This window comes from Psittacula echo (genome assembly GCF_963264785.1).
Source record: "Psittacula echo genome assembly, chromosome: 1".
Classification (NCBI taxonomy): Eukaryota; Metazoa; Chordata; class Aves; order Psittaciformes; family Psittacidae; genus Psittacula; species Psittacula echo.
In genome coordinates this window covers 39,165,878-39,187,173 of record NC_137735.1, presented here as the reverse complement: position 1 = coordinate 39,187,173, position 21,296 = coordinate 39,165,878, and the positions used below count along the sequence as shown (strand labels likewise).

Genomic DNA, 21,296 nt, shown 5'->3' with positions numbered 1-21,296 from the left:
AGAACTGGCTACCCTGGATTTGGAGAAGGCTGAGGTTCTTAATGACTTCTTTGCCTCAGTCTTCACTGGCAAAGGCTCTGACCGCACCACCCAAGTCTTGGAAGGCGAACGCAGGGACTGTAAGAATGAAGACCCTAGGCCCACTGTAGGAGAGGATCTGGTTTGAGACCATCTTAAAAACCTGAATGTATACAAGTCCATGGGACCTGACGACATCCATCCACGAGTCCTGAAGCAGCTGGCAAATGAAGTTGCTAAGCCACTGTCCATCATATTTGAAAAATCATGGCAGTCAGGTGAAGTTCCCAACAACTGAAAAAAGGGAAATAAAACCCCCATTTTCAAGAAGGGGAAAATGGATGACCCGGGGAATTACAGACCAGTCAGTCTCACCTCTGTGCCTGGCAAACTCTTGGAGCAGATTCTCCTGGAAGGCATGCTAAGGCACATGGAAAAACAGCAAGATGGTTGGTGACAGCCAGCATGGCTTCACTAAGGGGAAATCCTGCCTGACCAATTTGGTGGCCTTCTATGATGGGGCTACAGAACTGATGGACAGGGCAGAGCAGTTAATGTCATCTACCTGGACTTGTGCAAAGCATTCGGCACTGTCCCACATGAAATCCTTGTCTCTAAATTGGAGAGACATCAATTTGATAAGTGGACCACTTGGTGGATAAAGAACTGGCTGGATGGCCGCACACAAAAAGTTGTGGTCAATGGCTCAATGTCCGGCTGGAGACCGGTAACGAGTGGTGTCCCTCAGGGATGGGTGTTGGGACTGGTCTTGTTCAACATCTTTGTCGGTAACATGGACAGTGGGATTGAGTGCGCCCTCAGCAAGTTTGCTGATGACACCAAGCTGTGTGGTTCAGTTGATATGCTGGAAGGAAGGAATGCCATCCAGAGGGACTTTGATGCGCTTGTGAGGTGGGCTAATGCCAACCTTATGAAGTTTATCCATGCCAAGTGCAAGGTCCTACACCTGGGTTAGAGCAATCCCAGGCACAGCTACAGGTTGGGCAGAGAAGAGATTCAGAGCAGCCCTGCGGAGAAGGACTTGGGGGTGTTGGTCGATGAGAAAATGAACATGAGCCGGCAGTGTGCGCTCACAGCCCAGAAAGCCAACCGTATCCTGGGCTGTATCAAGAGAAGCGTGACCAGCAGGTTGAAGGAGGAGATCCTGCCCCTCTACTCTGCTCTCATGAGACCTCACTTGGAGTATTGTGTGCAGTTCTGGTGTCCTCGGCATTAAAAGGACATGGAACTGTTGGAACAAGTCCAGAGGAGGGCCATGAGGATGATCAGGGGACTGGAGCACCTCCCGTATGGAGACAGGCTGAGAAAGTTGGGGCTGTTCAGCCTGGAGAAGAGAAGGCTGTGTGGAGATCTCATAGCAGCTTTCCAGTATCTGAGAGGGGCCTACAGGGATGCTGGGGATGGACTATTCATCAGAGACTGTAGTGACAGGACAAGGGGTAATGAGTTCAAACTTAAACAGGGGAAGTTTAGATTGGATGTAAGGAAGAAATTCTTTCCTGTGAGGGTGGTGAGGCACTGGAATAGGTTGCCCAGGGAGGCTATGAGTGCTCCATTCTTGGTGATCTTCAGCACCAGGTTGGATGAGGCCTTGGGTGGCACGGTTTAGTGTGGTGTGTTCCTGCCCATGGCAGGGGGGTTGGAACTTGATGATTTTAAGGTCTTTTCCAAGTATTCTATGATTCTAATCTGATGTATCTAACAGTGAGCAGGACTACTGCAAAAATGAAGTTGCAGCAGAGAAAACTCTGACTCCAGGCAATTTTCAGTTTCTTTCTCCCAAAGTGGCAAGATCTGTCTCCACATGTGCTGTAGCAGAAGCATGCAGCACCATTGCATGGTCCTTGCCCATAGCACACTGCCCCCTCACATATCCCCATTCTACTGCATGCCCCAGGGATTTCCATGATCTGCATGCCCATCAGCACTGGACACAGCACTGTGTTTGAAGTTGTGCAATCCCATTGCATCTGGGCCCAGCCAAAGCTGTTTGAGCATGGCAGAAAGACTTTCCTAATCAAAGGAAATACTTCGTGGCTTGAAGCCTTAGCAGTGCTACAACATCTGACTGCTGGAGACAGGGACCAGTGGGAACCCTGTGCAAGTACATTTCTCATTTTCTAATATTAAAACACATGCAGGTTTAGCCTTTACAAACACATATAAAGAAGCACTCAGAAACCACCTTGCATAAGTGAGTGCATGTTAAAAGTAAGATTTCAAACACACACAAGTGCCTCTGCAGCATTTTTGGTAATGGAAAGACCTTTTCTCCCAAGCCTCACATTAGTTTGGAGCAAACACTATCCCAAGCCTCACATTAGTTTGGAGCAAACACTATCCCAAGCCTATGCCAGCCATGGCCTCACACGGCACTGTGAGGGGAACCATGATGAGTTAACTGTAAGGGCACAGCTAACCTTGCTCTCGCCCACCACAGAGGAGGCTTTGCCTTTGGAGGCATATGGAGGAGTTCATCCCCAGTTGTTCAGCCACCAAAATTTCTTTCTCCCTTCCAACTGCTAGGACTCACTTCACCTCACCAAGTATCCTTATGTCTCATCCTGGTCTGTGGCACATCATCCTCTTCCATGGCATATTGAGCCTTGTTTTCTTTCAAACCCAGGCTGCAAGAAAAAAGTTCATTGTAAGCATTAAGAGCTTGCAGCACAAATGAAGATAAATTTAAACCAACATAAAATAGTTGTAGTAGAGCTGGCAATATAATCTTTCTTCCTACCAGCAAAAAGCTACTGAAAATAAGTAGAAAAGTTGTCTATCATATCTAGCCTGAAATTACTTCTGGTTTCTGCAATTCTCTAAATCTCTAAAACTACAAAAAAAAAAAAAAAAAGAGTGCCTAGTTGTTATAAAACATAAGCAACTCATAACACACAGCTTCTGACTCAACACAATGCTTTTATGATATTTTTATTCAAATTAGGGGGGAGATATTCAGAAAAAAAAAGAAAGAATCCTATTTCACAGGATTTAATTCAATGCTAAATATGAGAACAGTTCAAGTTTGATTAGAAGCGTATGAAATAAACTATTTGAGAGAAAAAATGATTGCTACCTGTGAAATAAGAGGTGGTAGTGGGATTGAATGATGGCACAGTATCTCTTTCTCCTTGTCTCTCTGAAGAAGGCTGAGCAGGAGCAGAGGAAGGAAGCAAGCAAGAGGGAGAACACAATGTACTTTTAAATCAATAGGTCTACTGAGTACATGTTTTATAACATCCAGGAGAGTTAGAAATGTTAATTCTCGGGTTTATCATCTTACGTTTTGCATTTGACATTTAATTATGCAAGATGCCGTAATGGGCCACTGCAGAAGACATGGTAACAAGGAGATAATGATTTCAGGCAGACTCTTGATAGTTTAATCATCAGCCTTGGTTGTAGAGACCCATACAGAGACATGAGTTAATGCTATACAACCCAAGCATTTGTCATGACATTAGTATGTAGTTCCTTTCACAAAAAGGCATGTACCTACTATTTGTAACAGCTTGTTTCTTTACAGATGTGCAAGAGCATAATGCTCTCTGCAAACCTCTATTCTAGTCTAAAAAAAATTATCTGTTTTGGTCTATAATAAGAGAAGTATCACATAATTACTTTTGCCAGCTCTTTGCTTTTTCAGATTTGAAGGAATTCTGCTAAGCCAACTGGAACTGCACAGTACCTGAAGCAGGAAATAGAATCAGCCTCAACACTTTTTTGGTTCTAAACTAACTAGCAACAATATGCTAAGTTATGTTTTTGCAGTAGGCTTGAAATGCCACAAACATTTCTGAAAAAAAAACAAAACAAAAAAAAAAAACCAAAAAAAAAAACCAGAAAAGAAGGAAAATAAGTTGTTTTGCATCAGGAGTTGCTGGTCCATTATGATTCTGGTTAGAAAAGCACTCAGACTTTTTAAAGTATAATTTTAAATGCTCTTTATTGTAGCTAACAATATAAAGAAAAAGACAATAGTACAGATAACCTTACATCTCTTTTGATGCTGGGACCCTGAAGTTGCAGAGCAGCAAATAGGCTTCTGATTGGCACACGGTGCAGAGTCTGCCTATAGAAAGGGTTATCTCACATTGGTCAATTGAGATACTATAAGACTTTTTTACAAGACAGTAACTCATTGCTACTGTTAAACGGGGAGGATATTCACAGGGGAACTTCTGCCATATTTTTAGATAAAGGCAAGGCCACTCAGATGGTGCAATCACCGGTACCAAGTTGGAGCTGCCCTATAGCCTCCTCTGTTACAATGAGCTGGCAGCGGCTGTTCCCCAGCCACAGGGCAAGTGCAGCGTACCACCGACTTGACAGCCAGGAGGGAAGTGCAGCACAGCACCTTCTCAGATTCAACATTACCTGGTCCAGAAGCTCCACAATGTGCAATGGTCTTATGGTCAGGATCACAGCAGGAGGGTGGCATTACCAAGGCTAAATGTCTGTTGCCAGTAAATATCTGGGAAGGGATTCAGATAACTTAAATTCAGGTGTTTAAAATTCCCATTACAGTCAATAATGATCTAATCGATGATACAGTCAATAGATTCAACCAAACAATTGACTTTACCCTAAACACCTAGTCTCTAGTAAACTGGACTACTCTGTGAGAGACTGTGAAAGATCTTGTGGGACTCCTGTGAGAAATTAAGGGTAGTGGCAGTTTATATACCTACCTGTTCAGTGCTTCAATGTAAGTGCTCCAGTCTCAAAGTGAATCTCACTCCAGCGCTAGATTGCGTAACTTGAGCCTGACAGCCAGTTCAGAGCAGTGAACATCCCATGTTGCTAAAAGCTTCTTTTTGAAAACTACCGGTAGCCATCTGCCAGAAGTCTGTCACCTTGTACTTCCTCAGGTCCTGCAGAACCTCTGTGTTCAAAATCTACCCCATACAAGTTGCTAAGGGCAAGTAGGACTCTCTGATTTGGTCTGATCTCATTTGCAAATGTTGGACTCTGTGATAGATATTCCATTTCCCAAAATGGATTCTAGGCAATCCTAATGCTGTAACTACCAATGGACATCAACAACACTGCCAAGGTGGCAGTGCCTTCAGCTAAAATAGCTTATTAAAAGCTATTGACTTTAGCCACAACAGAGATTGTATGCATCTAATAAAATGACTGCATGAACTAGGTGTAATGACTGAAAATTCTTTCAAGTATTTTCTTCTTTTAACACCTTTCAGTAAGCAGTTCTCAGCAAGAATGGAGAAAAATAGCCATCAGCCTGAGTTCTACACGAAATCCTTTGCTAGTTGTAAATTGACAGTTAATACAAGGTAAAAAAGCACATGATCCCTGCCAGGCATCAGGCTAATAGTATTATAGGATCACTAGTGAAAAAAAAGAAAACCAAATCCAACCAACCAACATTCTCAGTAAGAAATTAATATAAAATTTTATTTGCTGACTCCCACCAGAGGTCAGTCACATCATAGGAATAAAATGAAAGTTAACAAAATTCACTGATTCTACATAAGAAGGAAATTGAATCTCCCATTTTTTACCCAATTTAAACTTCTATTTCTACTTGTTTTATTGTATCATTCATAGTTGGGATAAATGTATCCTGTTTTAATTACATGAGCGCAGGAGAAAATGCAGAGCTCTGGTAAGAAAAAGAAACACCTAGTTGGGTAAACTTCCGTATATGTTCCAAGGCCTGAGAAAAAACAAGAAACAATTCTGTAAAAACCTAAGGCACTGGTAACTGTAATGCTGTAGGTAAGACTGTGCACAATGGACGTGGGTGGCAATAAGCTAGCACATTTCACCATGATATCCACATTTCTTGAACTCAAAGTCACAGAAAAGTTAGAAGTAGGATTTGTTCTTCTTAGTAATGTGATAGAGCTACACACCTTGCGTAAAGGAGTTATGTATGCCTAGATTAATCAAGTCAAGGTAGTTAGTAAAAATTATATTACTTTTCCGACTAAGATAAACCACAACATAACAGAGAATACAGTGCTAAATATAATCTCAAAATCCAAAGAAATTACAACTTTATACACTCAAATGTGAGTAGCCCCATTTAATTAAAAGGTTTCTATCCTTAACATGTAAAAGAATAAGTATTAAAACATTTTTCTGTTATACATATCTAACTTTTTTTAAAGCCTACTCAGCACTTCTTAGACCACATCTGTAATACTGCATCCAGTTTTGGGCCCCTCAGCACTACAAAGGTGTCAACAAAATGAAGTAAGTTTGGCAGAGGACCACCAAGATAAAGCCATGAGCAACCTGGTCTCACGTTATTGCTCACCCTGCTGTGAACAGGAGGTTTGACTAGGATATCTCAGAAGGCCCTTTATAATCCAAATCATCCTCTTGTACTGTATTATGATGCTATGACCCACAGACTATCTCTTTCCCAGGAATAACTTTAGTCAGTTCCAGTCACCCTATCTCAGAAGAATTAAGAACTAGAAAAGATAAAGAAAAAGGCAACAAAGATGGCAATTTGAATTTATAGATTAGGTCTCATCTAAGAGTCAAAATAGGGTAGATCTCTTCAGCCTATGAAAGGGACAGCTGGAAAGAGATACGAAAGCAGAGAAACTGAAAATTATTATTTGCTACTTGCCATTAGAAAGGGAACACATGGATTACCAGATGGGTGTTTTAAAGATAACAAATGCAGACGTTTTTCTGCAGGACTTTCAAAATAGAATTCAGTGTGGCGAGGTGTTTTGGAGATCAAAAGTTTAGGGGGATAGATAAATGCCAGGGCTCCATATCCATGATCTGAATGTAATATTTAGTACAAAAATCTCATAGTTTATAATTACCAAAAGATATAATATCAAAAGGCAAATAATTTTTTGCTTTATATTCTTTTCACCTGCATCCACTAGAAGCCTTTTTTGGAGATGGAATATAATACTTATGGGACCTTCTGTATGACCAAGTCCCTAATTCGTGGTTTTCAAAAGGCATAATGTAAAGAGAGAAAGGCTGTATGGCTTTGTTCATTACTCTTTCTGCACCCACTTCTTGTACTTACTGTGGCTGGATATGGAATATAGTGCTTGAGACTTTTGGTGTGACCAAGGATGATTGTTACTGTCTTCAAGAAGATCATGCAGGTTAAACTTAGCATAGGCTTCTAAGGAAGGAAGCAAATTCAGCAAAAAATCTCACTAGGAGGTGATGCGTGCTGGAGCTGTACACTTTCCACCCAGTAAATCATATGCAAAGTGATGCCCTATCCACCTCTTCTCAGTTCCTTCTACTAAAGAAGCAGCTATGACAAGGTCAGGAATTATACTGTAGGACACATCTCCTCAAGCAATAGATTCTCCTTGTCCATAAAACAAAGGACATTTTTACTTATTTGAGCACACAGAAATAACAGCAAGGGGAGGCTGAGTTAGCTTTAATGCAAGAAATCAAGAACTATCTTTGGAGTTGTAGTTCCACTACTCACAGGCCACCTCCTCACTATTGGCGTTGCATTGACACAAACACAGCAATGACGATGTAGTGAGTTTGAATATGGAAATTGTTCGATCTAAGAAAGAAGGGAAAAACAGTTGTTCAGTAAACAAGCTCCATTGCTGCAAGTCACCATCCAGCTGCACAAACTACTGGAGAGGGGAAAAAGTAAAAGCAAAAAGCCAAGATGTCCAATACAATGTCTGTGGACCTGATGACTCCAAGTTAGGAGACTTGGATCCAGTGGAATGCGTATCCAGTGGAATGCGTTTTGTGACTCGTACTTGATGAGATCAGTCAGCGTGTAACGCGACAACTTGCCGTTCTTTTTAGTCCTTCAGCACTGGGCAATGGTCTCTACAGTCGAGAGGCAGGTACAGATAAATGGCTCAAAACCCATGTCATCTTAAAATGCTTAGCTCAACAGCAGCGTCCACCGGTTCTTTGAGGTCGGAGATCCTCGGACAGCTTAAAATCTGCCCTATCCCTCCTGCCCCCGGTTCCTGATCCCCTCAGGCGGTTTGCTGCCCCTGGAGAACTTCCCCTCTCCCCGCTACAGTCCCGGCCGCAACCCGCACGGAAGAGCTGAGCCGGGGTCGGGGTTCGCCTCTTCAGCGTCTCTCGGGCCCCGCTGTCATTAACGGCTGCGGCTCGAGCTGCGCTGGGACCTCCCCGGGGCGCAGCTCTCCAGAAAGCCTCGAGGAAATCAGCGCCTGCCCACAGCTCCTCAGGTACGGCTCGCTTCGACCTCCCCGTTGCTAAGTAACGAGGGAGCCGCTTCCGCCCTCCGGCGTCTCCCTCCAATGAGCGCGCGGTAGGGGCGGGCCCGCCTAGTTGCCCTGGAGACGGGGTTGGATCCCCTCAGCGCGGTGGTGGATGTGTGTCGGCTCTGCGGGCAGACAGGTGAGGGATGGTGGTTGCCGCTGCTGGCGGGCAGCGAGCCCTAGCCCGGTGGCAGGGAGGATGTGTTCGGTACGGCGCTTCTTGTCCCGCTGCGTGGCGTGGGGGGTGTGGTCCGGCTCGACCATTTGAGCCCGGTGTAGGCCTGGTTGTCCCGCGGGCAGTGGTTCTGTGGGGCTCAGCCGGGCAGCGGTGCCTTAGCGCCTGCCTGCGGCCTGGGAACCGGGCGGCCCGGGAACAGGGCGGCCCTGGGGGTCTTTCGGGGCTTTGGGTGGTTGTGTGTGATATACCCAGGAGCGGGCTGACGGTATTATCCGGCTTTTGCACTGGTTTGTGGACTGTCCCACTGGAGCTGTATTTCTGCACAAACGCGCTTGTGTGGAAAAATAAAGTAAATGTGGAAGCAGCAATCTTTAGAAGTGAACTGTGTTGAAGACACTTGTTCTCTACAGGGAAGGAGAGCTTTGGGCTTATTTATACTCCAAATGCTTTTCCCAGCTGGGACAAGTGTGGGAGGGGACAGCAAGAACAAGCTAGAGAATTAAAATAGATGATTCAAGTACAAAAGCAAGCTAAGGCTAAAGAAGCAAAGCTTATGAAGACAAATATAAGACAGCAGACTCCACAAATGAAGAAATAAGTTTCTTCTGTTAAACAAATTCCTCTGATGTATTAAGAGATGTTGTTTTATGTAGAAGTGGTTACACAATTTCAGAAACTATTTTGAAGGCTTGAAAATGGTAGGCATGAAATCAAAGTCAGAGTGGGATCTGTAATTACTCTGAATGCTGTGGTAGGGATCATAATCCTGGTTTTTAAAGTGGCATTGTGCAATTTCCTGCTGTTGATTAGAGCATTTAGGTGGACGAATTCTGATAATAAAGATGTATAGCAAACAATCAGATGTTCTTCAAACTTTAGCAAAGTGTTATTTTGCTTAAGTGATTCAAGTAACACATTCTTTCCCATTGTTTTAAATTAAGCTCTAGTTGCTAACCTCTGTGCTTCCTAATTTTGTGTAGACCTAAAATAGGGGAAACTCACTTAGGTTGTGCCATTTCTTTCCTGGTTAAAGGCACAACTGTATTGGTTACTGATATATGTTTCTGTTATGGAACAAGTGCCTTCTACAAATCAGTTAAGCTAACTTTGTATTTTCATTATTTATGTTTTGCATATCAGAACTGTTCAAAAGCTTCCGTTAAGACTGTAGTCAGCTGTGGCTAATTGTTGTAACAGGAGGGGGATGTGGTGATCTAAAGAACTTTCAAAGGCAGTATGGAGTATGTATGGAGTAACACAGATAATGCAAAAAAAATATTGGCAGCACTTTTTTACTTACTGATTTTTTTTTTTTTTTTTTTTTGTAACTTATTAATTATTTTCTCTGACAAGATAACTACTGTTGTCTTTCATCTCCTTCTTTCAATAGAAATGCCATCTCGGACCCACTGAGTAGCTCTGGGTACTTAAAGGACCCATGATACAATACTAAACTTGTAATTTGCTATGAGGCAAACTTCCACATAGCAAGAACATCATAAGAAAACCCTCACTGAGTTTGACTAATGGACTATTTAACTCAGTGGACTGGTATTTTATTTCTAGCAGTTGTAACAGGAGATTATAATTTGGGGAAAGCAGTATTTCCTCTTTCTGCAGTCTTTGAGTCAAGGTTGGTGTAGACTGTGAGAGTTACTTCAGCAAATCCTAGTGAAGGTACCATATAACTCACATACTTTGTTATGTAAGGCAAAAGATGTGCAGCACAGCAAGAGAAGTAAATATCAATATAACATTCAAATTATAGCAGCTAGCTAAGAGAACTGAGAATTCACCTGTAGAGTATAGGCAATTCAGTGACATAGTGTCATTCAGGCTAGTGATTATTTGTGATAGCTGCTGAGCTATACCCTGGGTGCTGGAGAACAGCGGAAGCTTTGTATGGTATTCTTTGCCCCCATTTAAGTCCTGTAATAAGTACAACTTGACTGAATTCATTAGGGCCATTTATTCCTTACCTTGTTCCAGCACAGGTTGGAGAATTTGGTTTTGATGCAATGTGTATATTATTACTAATTTGTATTTTTTTCTTAAGAGTTGTTAATTGACTTTATTTCTCAAGTTCCAATTATGGAACATCCCTAGGAAGATACATGATCAAGTCCAATCCACTGCTATTGTTGGCAGCTAGAGCCTAATCTCCTCCATAAACTGATAAAGCTCAATCTTAAGATTAAGTAGATATGTTGTTGTCCTTCTAGTCTTGTGGGAAGGTTGTTCTAAAGTCTCAAGCTGCTGCAGATCTGGCGATGATGATGGTTTTGCACACATTTCTAACAGCTTGTTCTATTCACTGTGAGGTGGCCTGGCTATCCTGTATGTTATCTTGTCCTGATAAATCCATACAGTTTGTTGGGAAAGGGGGAAAATAAAAAAACCAATCATTTAAAGCCTTGCTTATGTTTGTGCCTCTAGTAGCTTTCCCTTAGGAAATCTAATTCTGGACTGACCTCAGATGACATAGGATCACTGAGACGTAGGTTTGCTGTGTCATTATTGTATGATTGCTTCTTGCACAGTCTTTCTTTAAACTTTGTATTTTAGGATTTATTTTGGGTATTCTTCATATTCTTCATATTAGTTAGGCTTCGTATTCTCAATATAAAGGTTCTTAAAGTGATAAGAAATAAACCTGAGCCTTTTAAACCAACTACTTTCTTATAGATATTGATGTAATGAATTTACATAATAAACTTTCATACAAAGTATGAAAGTAATGAATTTTTATATACTTTTAATATAAGGAATGTTTAAAGTATTTTGTGCCTGGGGTGGGTTTTGTGTGTGTGCTTTTTTTTTCTTATGAGGATATTAATTCCTATAATGAGTTTGGTGGATTCAAAATGTGTCAAAAGAGAAAATGCAAAGTTGTAGCATGTCAATCTTTAGTCTATAATAGTTCAGTAGATAATTTTTAGAGCTATGGTGTGACATATGAAATAATGTCTACGTGGATTGACAGAGAATGAATTTTGTCATTGAATTGAGTTCAATGAATCTGGAGACAAGCTTAATGAAACACCGTTTTCTATGAGGTATAAATACAGTCAATTAATTGAAATCCATTCTTAATTCTGAAGCATATTTAATGCTACTGATTTATGATGAGAATACATCAAACCTATGATGAGAATACATCAAACCTGACTTTTTAAAGAAATTATAGACAAATATATAAGTATTTCTCCATATAAAATTTAAGGAGAAATTGTAAAAAAATTTATTTGGAAAAATATAAGTGCATAATTGATTTGGCACAGTATATTAACTACAGATTATTAAATAATAGTAAATTTGGTGTCAAAAGTGAGAGATCAAGATAGAGTGGTTTCTTACCTCTCTTCCATTCTTAAAGATCTTTCTTCAGAACTGAAATGCATTGCTGACTTCAGATATTGCCAGGTAACATGGGAGAATAGTATCAGTTTATTCATTCCAATGGCATATAGATCATTATTTTCAGATGTAATCTTTTATCCTTTGTTTTCTAGCTAAACCGTATACATGTGTTATATTTAGGCATATGTTTTAGTATAGATTGAGGCCAATATACTCTCTAGCATATCTCTTCAGACTCTTCCAGGGTCGTGTCTTTCTAGAGAGCAAGGTAGTAGCTTACTCTCATAAATAAATAGATATCTGCACTGGAGTGTCCAGAAGTAAGATCAACTTTCATATGGGGGAAAAAAAAGAAAAAACCAAAACCCGACACAAAAAAATTTCACAAACCTGGTTTTTGTTGTTGCTGTTTGTTTGGGGTTTTTGTGGGGTTTTTGTTTCTGCTTTTTTTTATTTTATTTAATTCTTGATCTTTGTAGCACTGAACTTTAACCACGCTGTGGTGTTCTTATCCTAAAGTATTAAAATTTAAAACATCACCTCCATTTTGTCCTTCTGGCTGCTTTGGTTGGTTGGGTGTTTTATTATTTATGCCATCAGTCAAACTTTAGGGACACATATTCAGCTATTTTATCTCCAGTACTGGAGTTAGTAACCTCCACTAGCTGTCACTATTCTCAGATTGCACATCCTTTCTTATTATCATATAAAGCAGAATCATTCAAAGTAGTTGGCAAAACCTAATTACTGTCTTACTCCTGCTGGATCATATCCTAGAGGAAATTTCATAGTGTTTGGGTTTCTGTCCTGCCTAATGTCCACACTTAAGGTAATTGAAGGTTGTCATCAATAAAGTAAGTTTTCACTTGGAATGAAATCCTCTCCTGCTTGAAGCTAGAAGTTTCTGATTCTGAAATAATGTTGAACTGTTCAATATTCAACTTTATTGAGAATAATTTGATTTAGGAATCCAAATAAGAATTAAAGAACCTTGTATTAGTGGTTGGATTGATCCATTGTAATTTCAGACAGTAGTTCTGTGAATATGTACAATTTCCATTATCCTTGACAGATGAAGTTCACAAATGTGAGAAGAAATTTCCTCTGTAATATTAATGTCTCTGAGACTATGCGTATTACCAACTGGTAAAGCTGGAATTAAATAAAAAACAAAAACAAAAAACAAACAACAAACCAACAACGAAACATTTAGCATAGAGTATTTCCCCCAGTATCAACACCTTACGTGAAGGATTCCCGAACTTACTTGTCTAGTCACTATATTCTACTGTGAGGCATAGCTGCTTGTGACAGCAGATCCTAGGATTGTGCTGGCTACAGGCATTACAGCCATCATGGGATTTACTTGTATGTGTAAGTGGAAATGCCTTATATGAATAATATTACCTCCTGTATGAGCTATTAACCTAATAAACTATGTATTCTATCCACCTCCTTCATCTGCCTAGTTTGCACTCTTCCTACTGAGTCAGCAAGCTTCTCTGAATCTTTGTAACTCATGGTTTTAGGGCTCACAGCTGTGGGATCCAGTGTCTGCCATTTATACAGCTCTTTGCTGGTCAGCTTGGCTCACTAAGCATCCAGGCAGCTGTTGGTAAACTCTCCAGCTCTCTAGTCACTCCCCATCTCCACAGTGTAGCTTTCATCTTGTGAGCCATCTTATGTTGCACTTCTGTCTGTTGTCCCCACTGGAACTCACTTGGAGTTAAGTTTATCAAACAGAGCAGTACATGAAAAACCTGAGAAATGGTCCTATAGAAGAATGTTTTCTTTCTTCTCCTGTCATGGTAACAAGATACAGGTTTTCATTACACAGCTGTGTGGAGAACACCAAGTGACTCTGTGCAGAAGGTTTCAGAACGCATGGCTAGTTGAATGTTGTTAGATTCTCAGAGATAATACTGCCAGCAACAGCTGCTTCTCACTGTGAGAAGATAAAATTTGCCTTATGCATTCAAACTAAGGCTCTTTCTAGATCAAAATGTCACTGTAGTGACTTCCTAAGAGCTTACAAGACTCTCTGACCTGATGATGATAATGGTGTCAAAGAGTGCTGCTCTTCTGCATCTGCCATTCCACCAATGCACAGGCTTAGACTGGTGTGACCAGTCTCTTGTGTGATTCTTGCTCTGCAATAGAATCATAGAATAGTTAGTATTGGAAAGAACCTTAAGATCATCTAGTTCCAACCCCCCTGACATGAGCAGGGATGCCTCACCCTAGACCATGTCATCCAATGCTCTGTACAAACTGACCTTGAACAGTGCCAGGGATAGAGCATTTACCACTTCTTTTCCCAATCTGTTCCAGTGCCTCACCACCCTCACAGTCACCTTTCTCCTTTTTCCTCCCTGTGCCAGAGATTTCACTGTCTTGTGTTAAAGGCAGGCTCTGCTAGGTGTGAAAACAGTGAAGGTGGGAGAAAGAGCAAAGAGAAACCTTGCCTAGGCCTTCATCCGTGCACCTTCCACCCCCTGGCTCCAGAGCTGAATTGAAGATCAGGCCCTTACCTTGGTCTTTGCCTAAACTATGCCATAGCTCCACTGTGCCTGACCTTAGTGCCTTTCTGATCCCGACCTTGCTTTGCTAAATTCCTGTCTTGATTTCAGATTTGCTTTGGCACTGTGAACTTCTCTGATGGCCACAGGACTATCAGCTGAACTTAGTTACCACCATTGGACCTGTTCTGCTGCTCTTGAGTACTAAGGGACTGTGCCCACTCATCAGAGAGGTCACCCCAAACACACACCTGCTTTGTGCCTACTTTTGGCTCCTGGCTTCTGTACTTTGCAAAGTAGCCTACTCGTGCTGCTCCCTGTTAGTCTTACTGTAAGCAGATAAGAGACCTACTCCTAATGGAGTTCAGGCTGGGAGATAAAGACTAAAGACTGCACAGTTATGTAAAGGGCACAGAACAGTCCACAGTCCTGTATTGTCTAGCTGCCTCTATGGAGCTGTGGAAGTATGCCCTCTCCTGAGCATGCCAGCTCATTCATACCCCTGAGACACAATCTCAGTGTGGCAGTGGGACTTGGTGAAGGCTGTGAACAGTCTGGACAATGCACTTGAGTATGTGCTAATGTTACTGTGGATGCAGGAGGTGCTAAGCATTGTGGAATCTCCCAGAACAGCATTAAATCTAGAATGCTACTTTTATATGCTTTCAGTTGGCCTATTTCGTGTCTCACTTGCCTTGTAAAATGCACATGGCAATGTGAGAAAGCCAAAGTGCTGAGCCCAGAAAATATTTTGGGTTTGTCTAAAATATGTTCTTATATTCTAGAAGTCTTACATTACAACACTGACAGGTATTGCAATTTCCACCTCAAATGATGAGGAGTTAATATTTCTGAGTGCTAAATCGTAACAGACCCTTTTGACTTGTACCATACGTTGATAATATTATTCTTGTTGTGTCACATATTTACATACTAGGTAGGTACCTCAGTAACATTTGGATCATTTAGTCACAGAGCACAGTGAGGCATTCCTTCAGCTGTATGACTAGAGGTGTTTGAATTTATCCTGTGTTTCCTGTATGAGACCATGCAATTTTTAACACTTTGCATTGTTAATGTTCAAGATGAAGTCTCAAAGGGAAGATAATCTCAAAAATTTCAGCAGGATGGTGGGAAGTTGCTCTGTATGTTCTTGTATATGTATCTATTCATCTGGAGGACTCTATAATCACCCAAAAAGTCTGCTAAGCTTGGAATGCTATTTCCGATAAATACAGTGGGTGTCTTGATTTCAATTTTTATGATTTTGTATGTGTGATTTGGTGCTTTTTTTTTTCCTTGTATGTCATCATTTCTGAGTAAGAGGTTGGAAAGCAAAAGTATTGCTGCTTTATTTCTCTTCTGTGTATCTGAGAACATAATTTGCTTATACAATTATCTTAATGGAAACTGTGTGCTAAAGCAGGACTGGCAATGATACTGAATTTCTATCTGGAAATGGTCATTAATGTGGACCACTAACTCCAGATTAATATCTGGTACTTTAGACTGTTCTTTTCCTATTTTGCATTGTTTAATAATTGGATAATTGATTTCACAGTCTAGCTTTTGCATTCATTCTATTACTAATTTGTGGAAATGGCTTGTTAATCCAGTACAGAAAAACAGAGTTTGTCTGCGTTCTAGATTTCTTAAGAAACTGGGGGTTTTTAGGTCTTCATAATCTCTGTTGAGAATTTGCTAGTTGCTACAACTTTGCCATTAGAAAGATTTGTGTGATGATGTCTCCTGAACAGCACAGCTGATGAGGTATGCTGCTGCAGTACTGAATTGTGGTGTGAGTAATAAAGCTTTTATTTCTCCTTATACCTCTTGCTTTCATTGATATAATGCACTGTGAAATCTGATGTGAAACTGGAGAGCATACTAGAAAAGGATAACTAGATGCAGTTAGAAATAAATGCAGTCAGATACATCATCCCAAGGCAGAGAAAAGAAGCAGATGTATTCTGATGAATTAGTGAAAATTAGGCTTTTTAAATTTCCCAGCCAGTGCTGGTGGCTGTAGCTGAGCCCTTCAGGCTCTGCTGGCTGTGAACAATGGAGATGCAGATCTTTTTTTCCTTTTTTTTTCCTTTTTAAAAAAATGTTAAACATAAGACATTTGGCACTTGTGATTAATTGTGGCCCCTCCTACTGTGCCAGTTGAAACCACTCCCTACATAACCAAAACCTATCACTCCTCATGATTCTGAAGACATTTTACATTTCAGTCAAGCTTTTGTGCACTGAACCACATTTCTTACAGACAGTGCATTTGAAAAAAGGAAAGTATTTTTTAGGAGACAAATAAGAATTACTTCAACAGCACTTTGTTTTCAGAGCTTAGAGTAAATTCAAGCTTAAAGCACTAACCTGCTTTAATTTAAAATACTGGAATATATCGTCTAATTATTGTTTTAGTGTTGATTTCTGTTTTCCAGTTGAGAATCCAACACATATAGCATTTAAACTGCTGCAAGAAGAATTTCAGATTATATATTTATGAATGTAGAATCATAGCACAGAGTTCAGATCTGATCTTTGAGTAGCTATTAATAGTGTTGAGTAAATTTTAGCATAGGACTAGTACTTACATGTGTTCAGGTTCTGTACTTTTTATTTCAACTGTGCCTTCTGTCATGGCTTGGATGACTTATATTTCCCACTGGTTTGATGAAGATGATTGGTATGAAGGACAGCAACGAGTAAGAATTGCTTAAATTAATATTTTCTCTTTTATTTCCTTTATATTTTTCTTCTTTAAGCTGCAGTGTATTATATTACTAGTACCAGAAGTAATATTCCCATAGTGGTACTATGAAGGGGTTTTTAGTAGTTTTAATGAAGTCTTGAGTCATAGATAAGCACATCTAAAATGAGCTTTTTGAAAAATAATGTTGCTAGCTGAGTAAAAGATATTGGAAGTTTGGCCACCTACTGTATTTTTTAGATTGCATAATTTAATGGTTAGTAATTCTTTAATATGTAATGAGATAGAAATCAAAAGTCTGATTTTATTTTATTAGGAATTAATATACTGTGCCTGGGAAAAAATAATTATAAGCGGTAATTGAGTAAAAGAAAAATATTTGGGAAGATGTTAAATTCGCCTTGGGTCATTTCCAAGTTGTACCTTGGATATCTGCATATTTTTATTAACATTTTTCCAAGGAGGAGGAGTTGTTACTATAGCAACACATGGAGGATATCTTGGAATTTTTTGTCATGTTTCTTGACTGCATGCCTTGGGAAAGCTTGATCTTCTGCTGCTTTCATAGATTTATAGTGGGAGGTGAATATAAGTCACATTTCACTGTATCAAGCTCCTTTATGTAACCATATATTTCTGTAATTTCTATTTTGATCGCATATACTCAGCTAATGAATCAGAGTGCAGGAGATGCTGCAGAAACATAAGGACCAATAGCTGCCTTAATTGTGTTATTATGTATTACTTGGTAATGCCAGTTATATATGCTCATAAGTATTAAAAACTAGAAGATTTTAATACTTTTCCATTGTTCTCATTTTCGTGTCAGTAAAATATGAATCTTTCAGATGTGGAGTTAGGTTTTAATAGCTGCTCATCAGGGATTCAGGTTAAGAGATGTGAGATGTGTTAAGAGGTAACTTCTTTTGAAATCAGAAGCATCTTGTCAGTTTGCCAGGAGAAAAGCAATCTTCTGGTGATTGTGGTAGTTCTGGGTAGGAAAATGCGAACAAAATTCATACAGAGGGTCTTAGATGCTTTATACTGAGATCAGACATGGTTGTATGTATTTTTTTGTATTACATACAGTATCTGAAAACTAGATTTCTGATACCAAATGACTAACCAATAGTCTCTAGCTGATAGTTTCATTACCACTGCTCAATATGTTTCAGGTTGATTAGGTATGGAGTTCAACATTCCTGGTGATACGTTGTTACAAATACCAGCATTTCTCCATGCTCTGTTTCAAACCCTGGTATTGCTGTTTAGATTATCTTATTACAGCTGCACAATAAAAGATAAAGGGTAGATTGAAAAGATAGAGGGTAGATTTAGACTAGGTATTAGGAAGAAGTTCTTTACTATTAGGGTGGTGAAGTTCTTGAACAGGTTGCCCGGAGAAGCTGTGTATGCCGCATCCCTGACAGTGTTCAAGGCCAGGTTATATGGGGCTTTGAGCAACCTGGTCTAGTGGAAGGCATCCCTGCCATCGTGGTTTAAGCCCAGCTGTAACTCAGAACCACACAGCCACTCTCTCACTCCCCCCCTTATTACTCCCCCCGCTCCCAAACGGATGGGGAGGAGAATCAAAAGAATGTAACTCCCCTGGATTGAGATAAGAACAGTCCAGTAAGTAAGGTATAACACAAAACCACTGCTGCTACTACCAATAAGAATGATAAGGGAAATAACAAGGGAAGAGAATACAACCGCTCACCACCCGCCAACCGATACCCAGCCCAACCCGAGCAGTGCTCTAACCCTTCTGGGTAACGGCCCCCAGTTTATATAGTAGGCATGATATGCTGTGTTATGGAATACCTCTTTGGTTAGTTTGGGTCAGGTGTCCTGTCTCTGCTTCCTCCCGGCTTCTCCTCCTCCCTGGCAGAGCATGAGACTCAGAAAGTCCTTGGTCAGGGTAAACATTACTGAGCAGCAACTAAAAACATCGGTGTTATCAGCGCTGTTCCCAGGCTGAAAGTCAAAACCACAGCACTACACCAGCTACTAAGAAGGAGAAAAATGACTGCTACTGCTGAACACAGGACACCTGCCCATGGCAGGGATGTTGGAACTAGGTGATCTTTAGGATCCTGTCCAGTCCAAACCGTTCTAAGATTCTATGATATTCTAGTCAAGCTGTTCAAGTACTGTAGTCAAGACAGTAAAAAACACTGTTTCGTAAGACTTACCCTAGTTAGGAAACATAAGGTAAAAATCACAATTTAGGGTATCTATCTTGGATTAATATATTTGGTGTTTATTTCAAATAAGTGTGGGGTTTGGGTTTTTTTTTTGGTTTTGAGTTGGGTTTTGGTTTTTGTGGGGGGTTTTGTGTGTTTGTTTTTTTTTTTTTTTTTTTTTGTTTGGGTTTTTGGTTTTGGGTTTTTTTTTTTTCTTGTAAAATACAGTCTAAGGCTGTGATTTCAAATCCAGACTTTTTCCAAACTACAGCGAATGGCCCACAAATTCTTCCCTTGTGAAGCCAGAGGTACTGTGGGTAAATTCTGGTAGTAATTTGGCTCTGAGTTTATTGTGGAAGTTTAAAATGTCTGTGAATGCTATTAGAATACTTGTTTAAAATGATCTTTTAAATAATAGTGTTCTTTTCCTAGTCAGCACCTGGATAACTGAATGTGCCTTTTTCAACACTTGCTAGGTCATCATTAGTCAGGACATATCAGCTGGGAATGCTGGTTGCAAGAGTCTAGCCAAGGCTTCTGGTATTTTTTGAGGAATCTTGCTGAAATTCAAAGCCCTGTCCAAGACACTCTCTTCTAGCTTCCGATTAATCTTCTGATTCTCCAGGAGACACAAATGGTTTTGTGCCATGAATTGCATACAAAAGTAGACAAAACTTTCCTAATTTTTTGCAGAGAAGCATACAAATTCTGTACTGATCAGTAGAAAGCTAGCAACCAACCTGACACTTTAACAAGCAGCAAGCTACCTAGGTTAGATTCTGCTGGGAAGCATAAAGGGCTTAACTTTCATTTGAAGCAGTACATGCATAAACCTATGTAATTATTCTATATTGATCTAATTGTGACTGTTATCATTTAATATAGTCAGTCTTTGCTCATCTTTGTTCAGAAGCAGTTGCTTCAACTACTGTCTCAGTAAGACTATTTGGAGACCTACATTAGTAACTGCAGTTTGATTGTTCACAAGAAAATATCAAGAATTGAAAATTGTTTAGTATTTTGTGGTACTCATGCAAAGTAGGAAGAATTTTTGTTTAAAGGGAGTAGCTCCAATGATATTGAGATATCTGATTCTTAAGAATTTTAGCTGATACATGACACTGCCATAGAATCATAGAATCATAGAATAATTAGGGTTGGAAAGGACCTTGAGATCATCTAGTTCCAACCCCCCTGCCATGGGCAGGGACACCCCACACTAAACCATGTCACCCAAGGCCTCATCCAACCTGGCCTTGAACACCCTACAGATCTATTAAAATCCATGATGGCTGATTTTTGACAATATACCTATTGTTCAAATTTTCATAGTGTACGATTTCTTCTCATCTTCTGATGTGCTTGCTTTTACTTTTGAGATCCCCCAGGTTCATAAAGTATTAGGTATAAATAAATACATTTAAATGTAATGGATAAATAGCATAGAATAGAATTTAGAAAATGTACTAACTTCTTAAATGCTCCGCCCAGAAACATTAAAGCTTTTGGAAATTTTATATCTCTGTTTAGTCTTAGTAAATTTATTTTGTCTATTGGCTTTTAAGCTGAATATATACCAGAATATTTCCAATTATCACCCATTTCATGGGTCTGGACATAATAATCAGAAATTAATTTCTTAACATGGCTGTAATGTACTTGGTGTTTTCCAGCCCCACTGGGAGAAGGCTGGTACTGTTATGCTTACACTATTACAAAGACTCAGTGTTAGTGAGGCAGGCACAGTCAGGAAGAGGTTGGTTTCCGCTGTGTCTTGCAAACACACAGGTTTGCTGACCTTCCAGTTTTTATCAAGATAAATTCATTGTCCGTTATCTGGTGCTTTAAATTGGCCTCATTGGGTAGTGTAATGAATTGAAACTTCATAGTTCGCAGGTCATTTTCATCTCCAATGGATTTTCATAGAATCATAGAATAGTTTTTTCCTATGAAGATGAAAAAATATACCCAATGTTTTTAAGGAAACACTTCATATTACCAAAGAAGATATTTAATTATTTACAGTATCATTGACATGTTAACAAAAATATTGGTACAATATTGGACAATAGTGTGGAT

General features: G+C 39.9%; 1 protein-coding gene across 1 annotated transcript in view; it reads left to right on the top strand.

Annotated features, from left to right (window-relative positions):
- Positions 1-16,915: 16,915 nt before the first annotated feature.
- WDR17 (WD repeat domain 17) overlaps positions 16,916-21,296 on the top strand; it is a gene marked incomplete at both ends in the record, with an annotated part of 49,059 nt that continues 44,678 nt past the window's right edge. The window contains one exon of the mRNA XM_080638919.1: positions 16,916-17,026. Coding sequence (XP_080495045.1) covers positions 16,916-17,026 — 111 coding nt within the window. The remainder of the gene's footprint in view (positions 17,027-21,296) is intronic.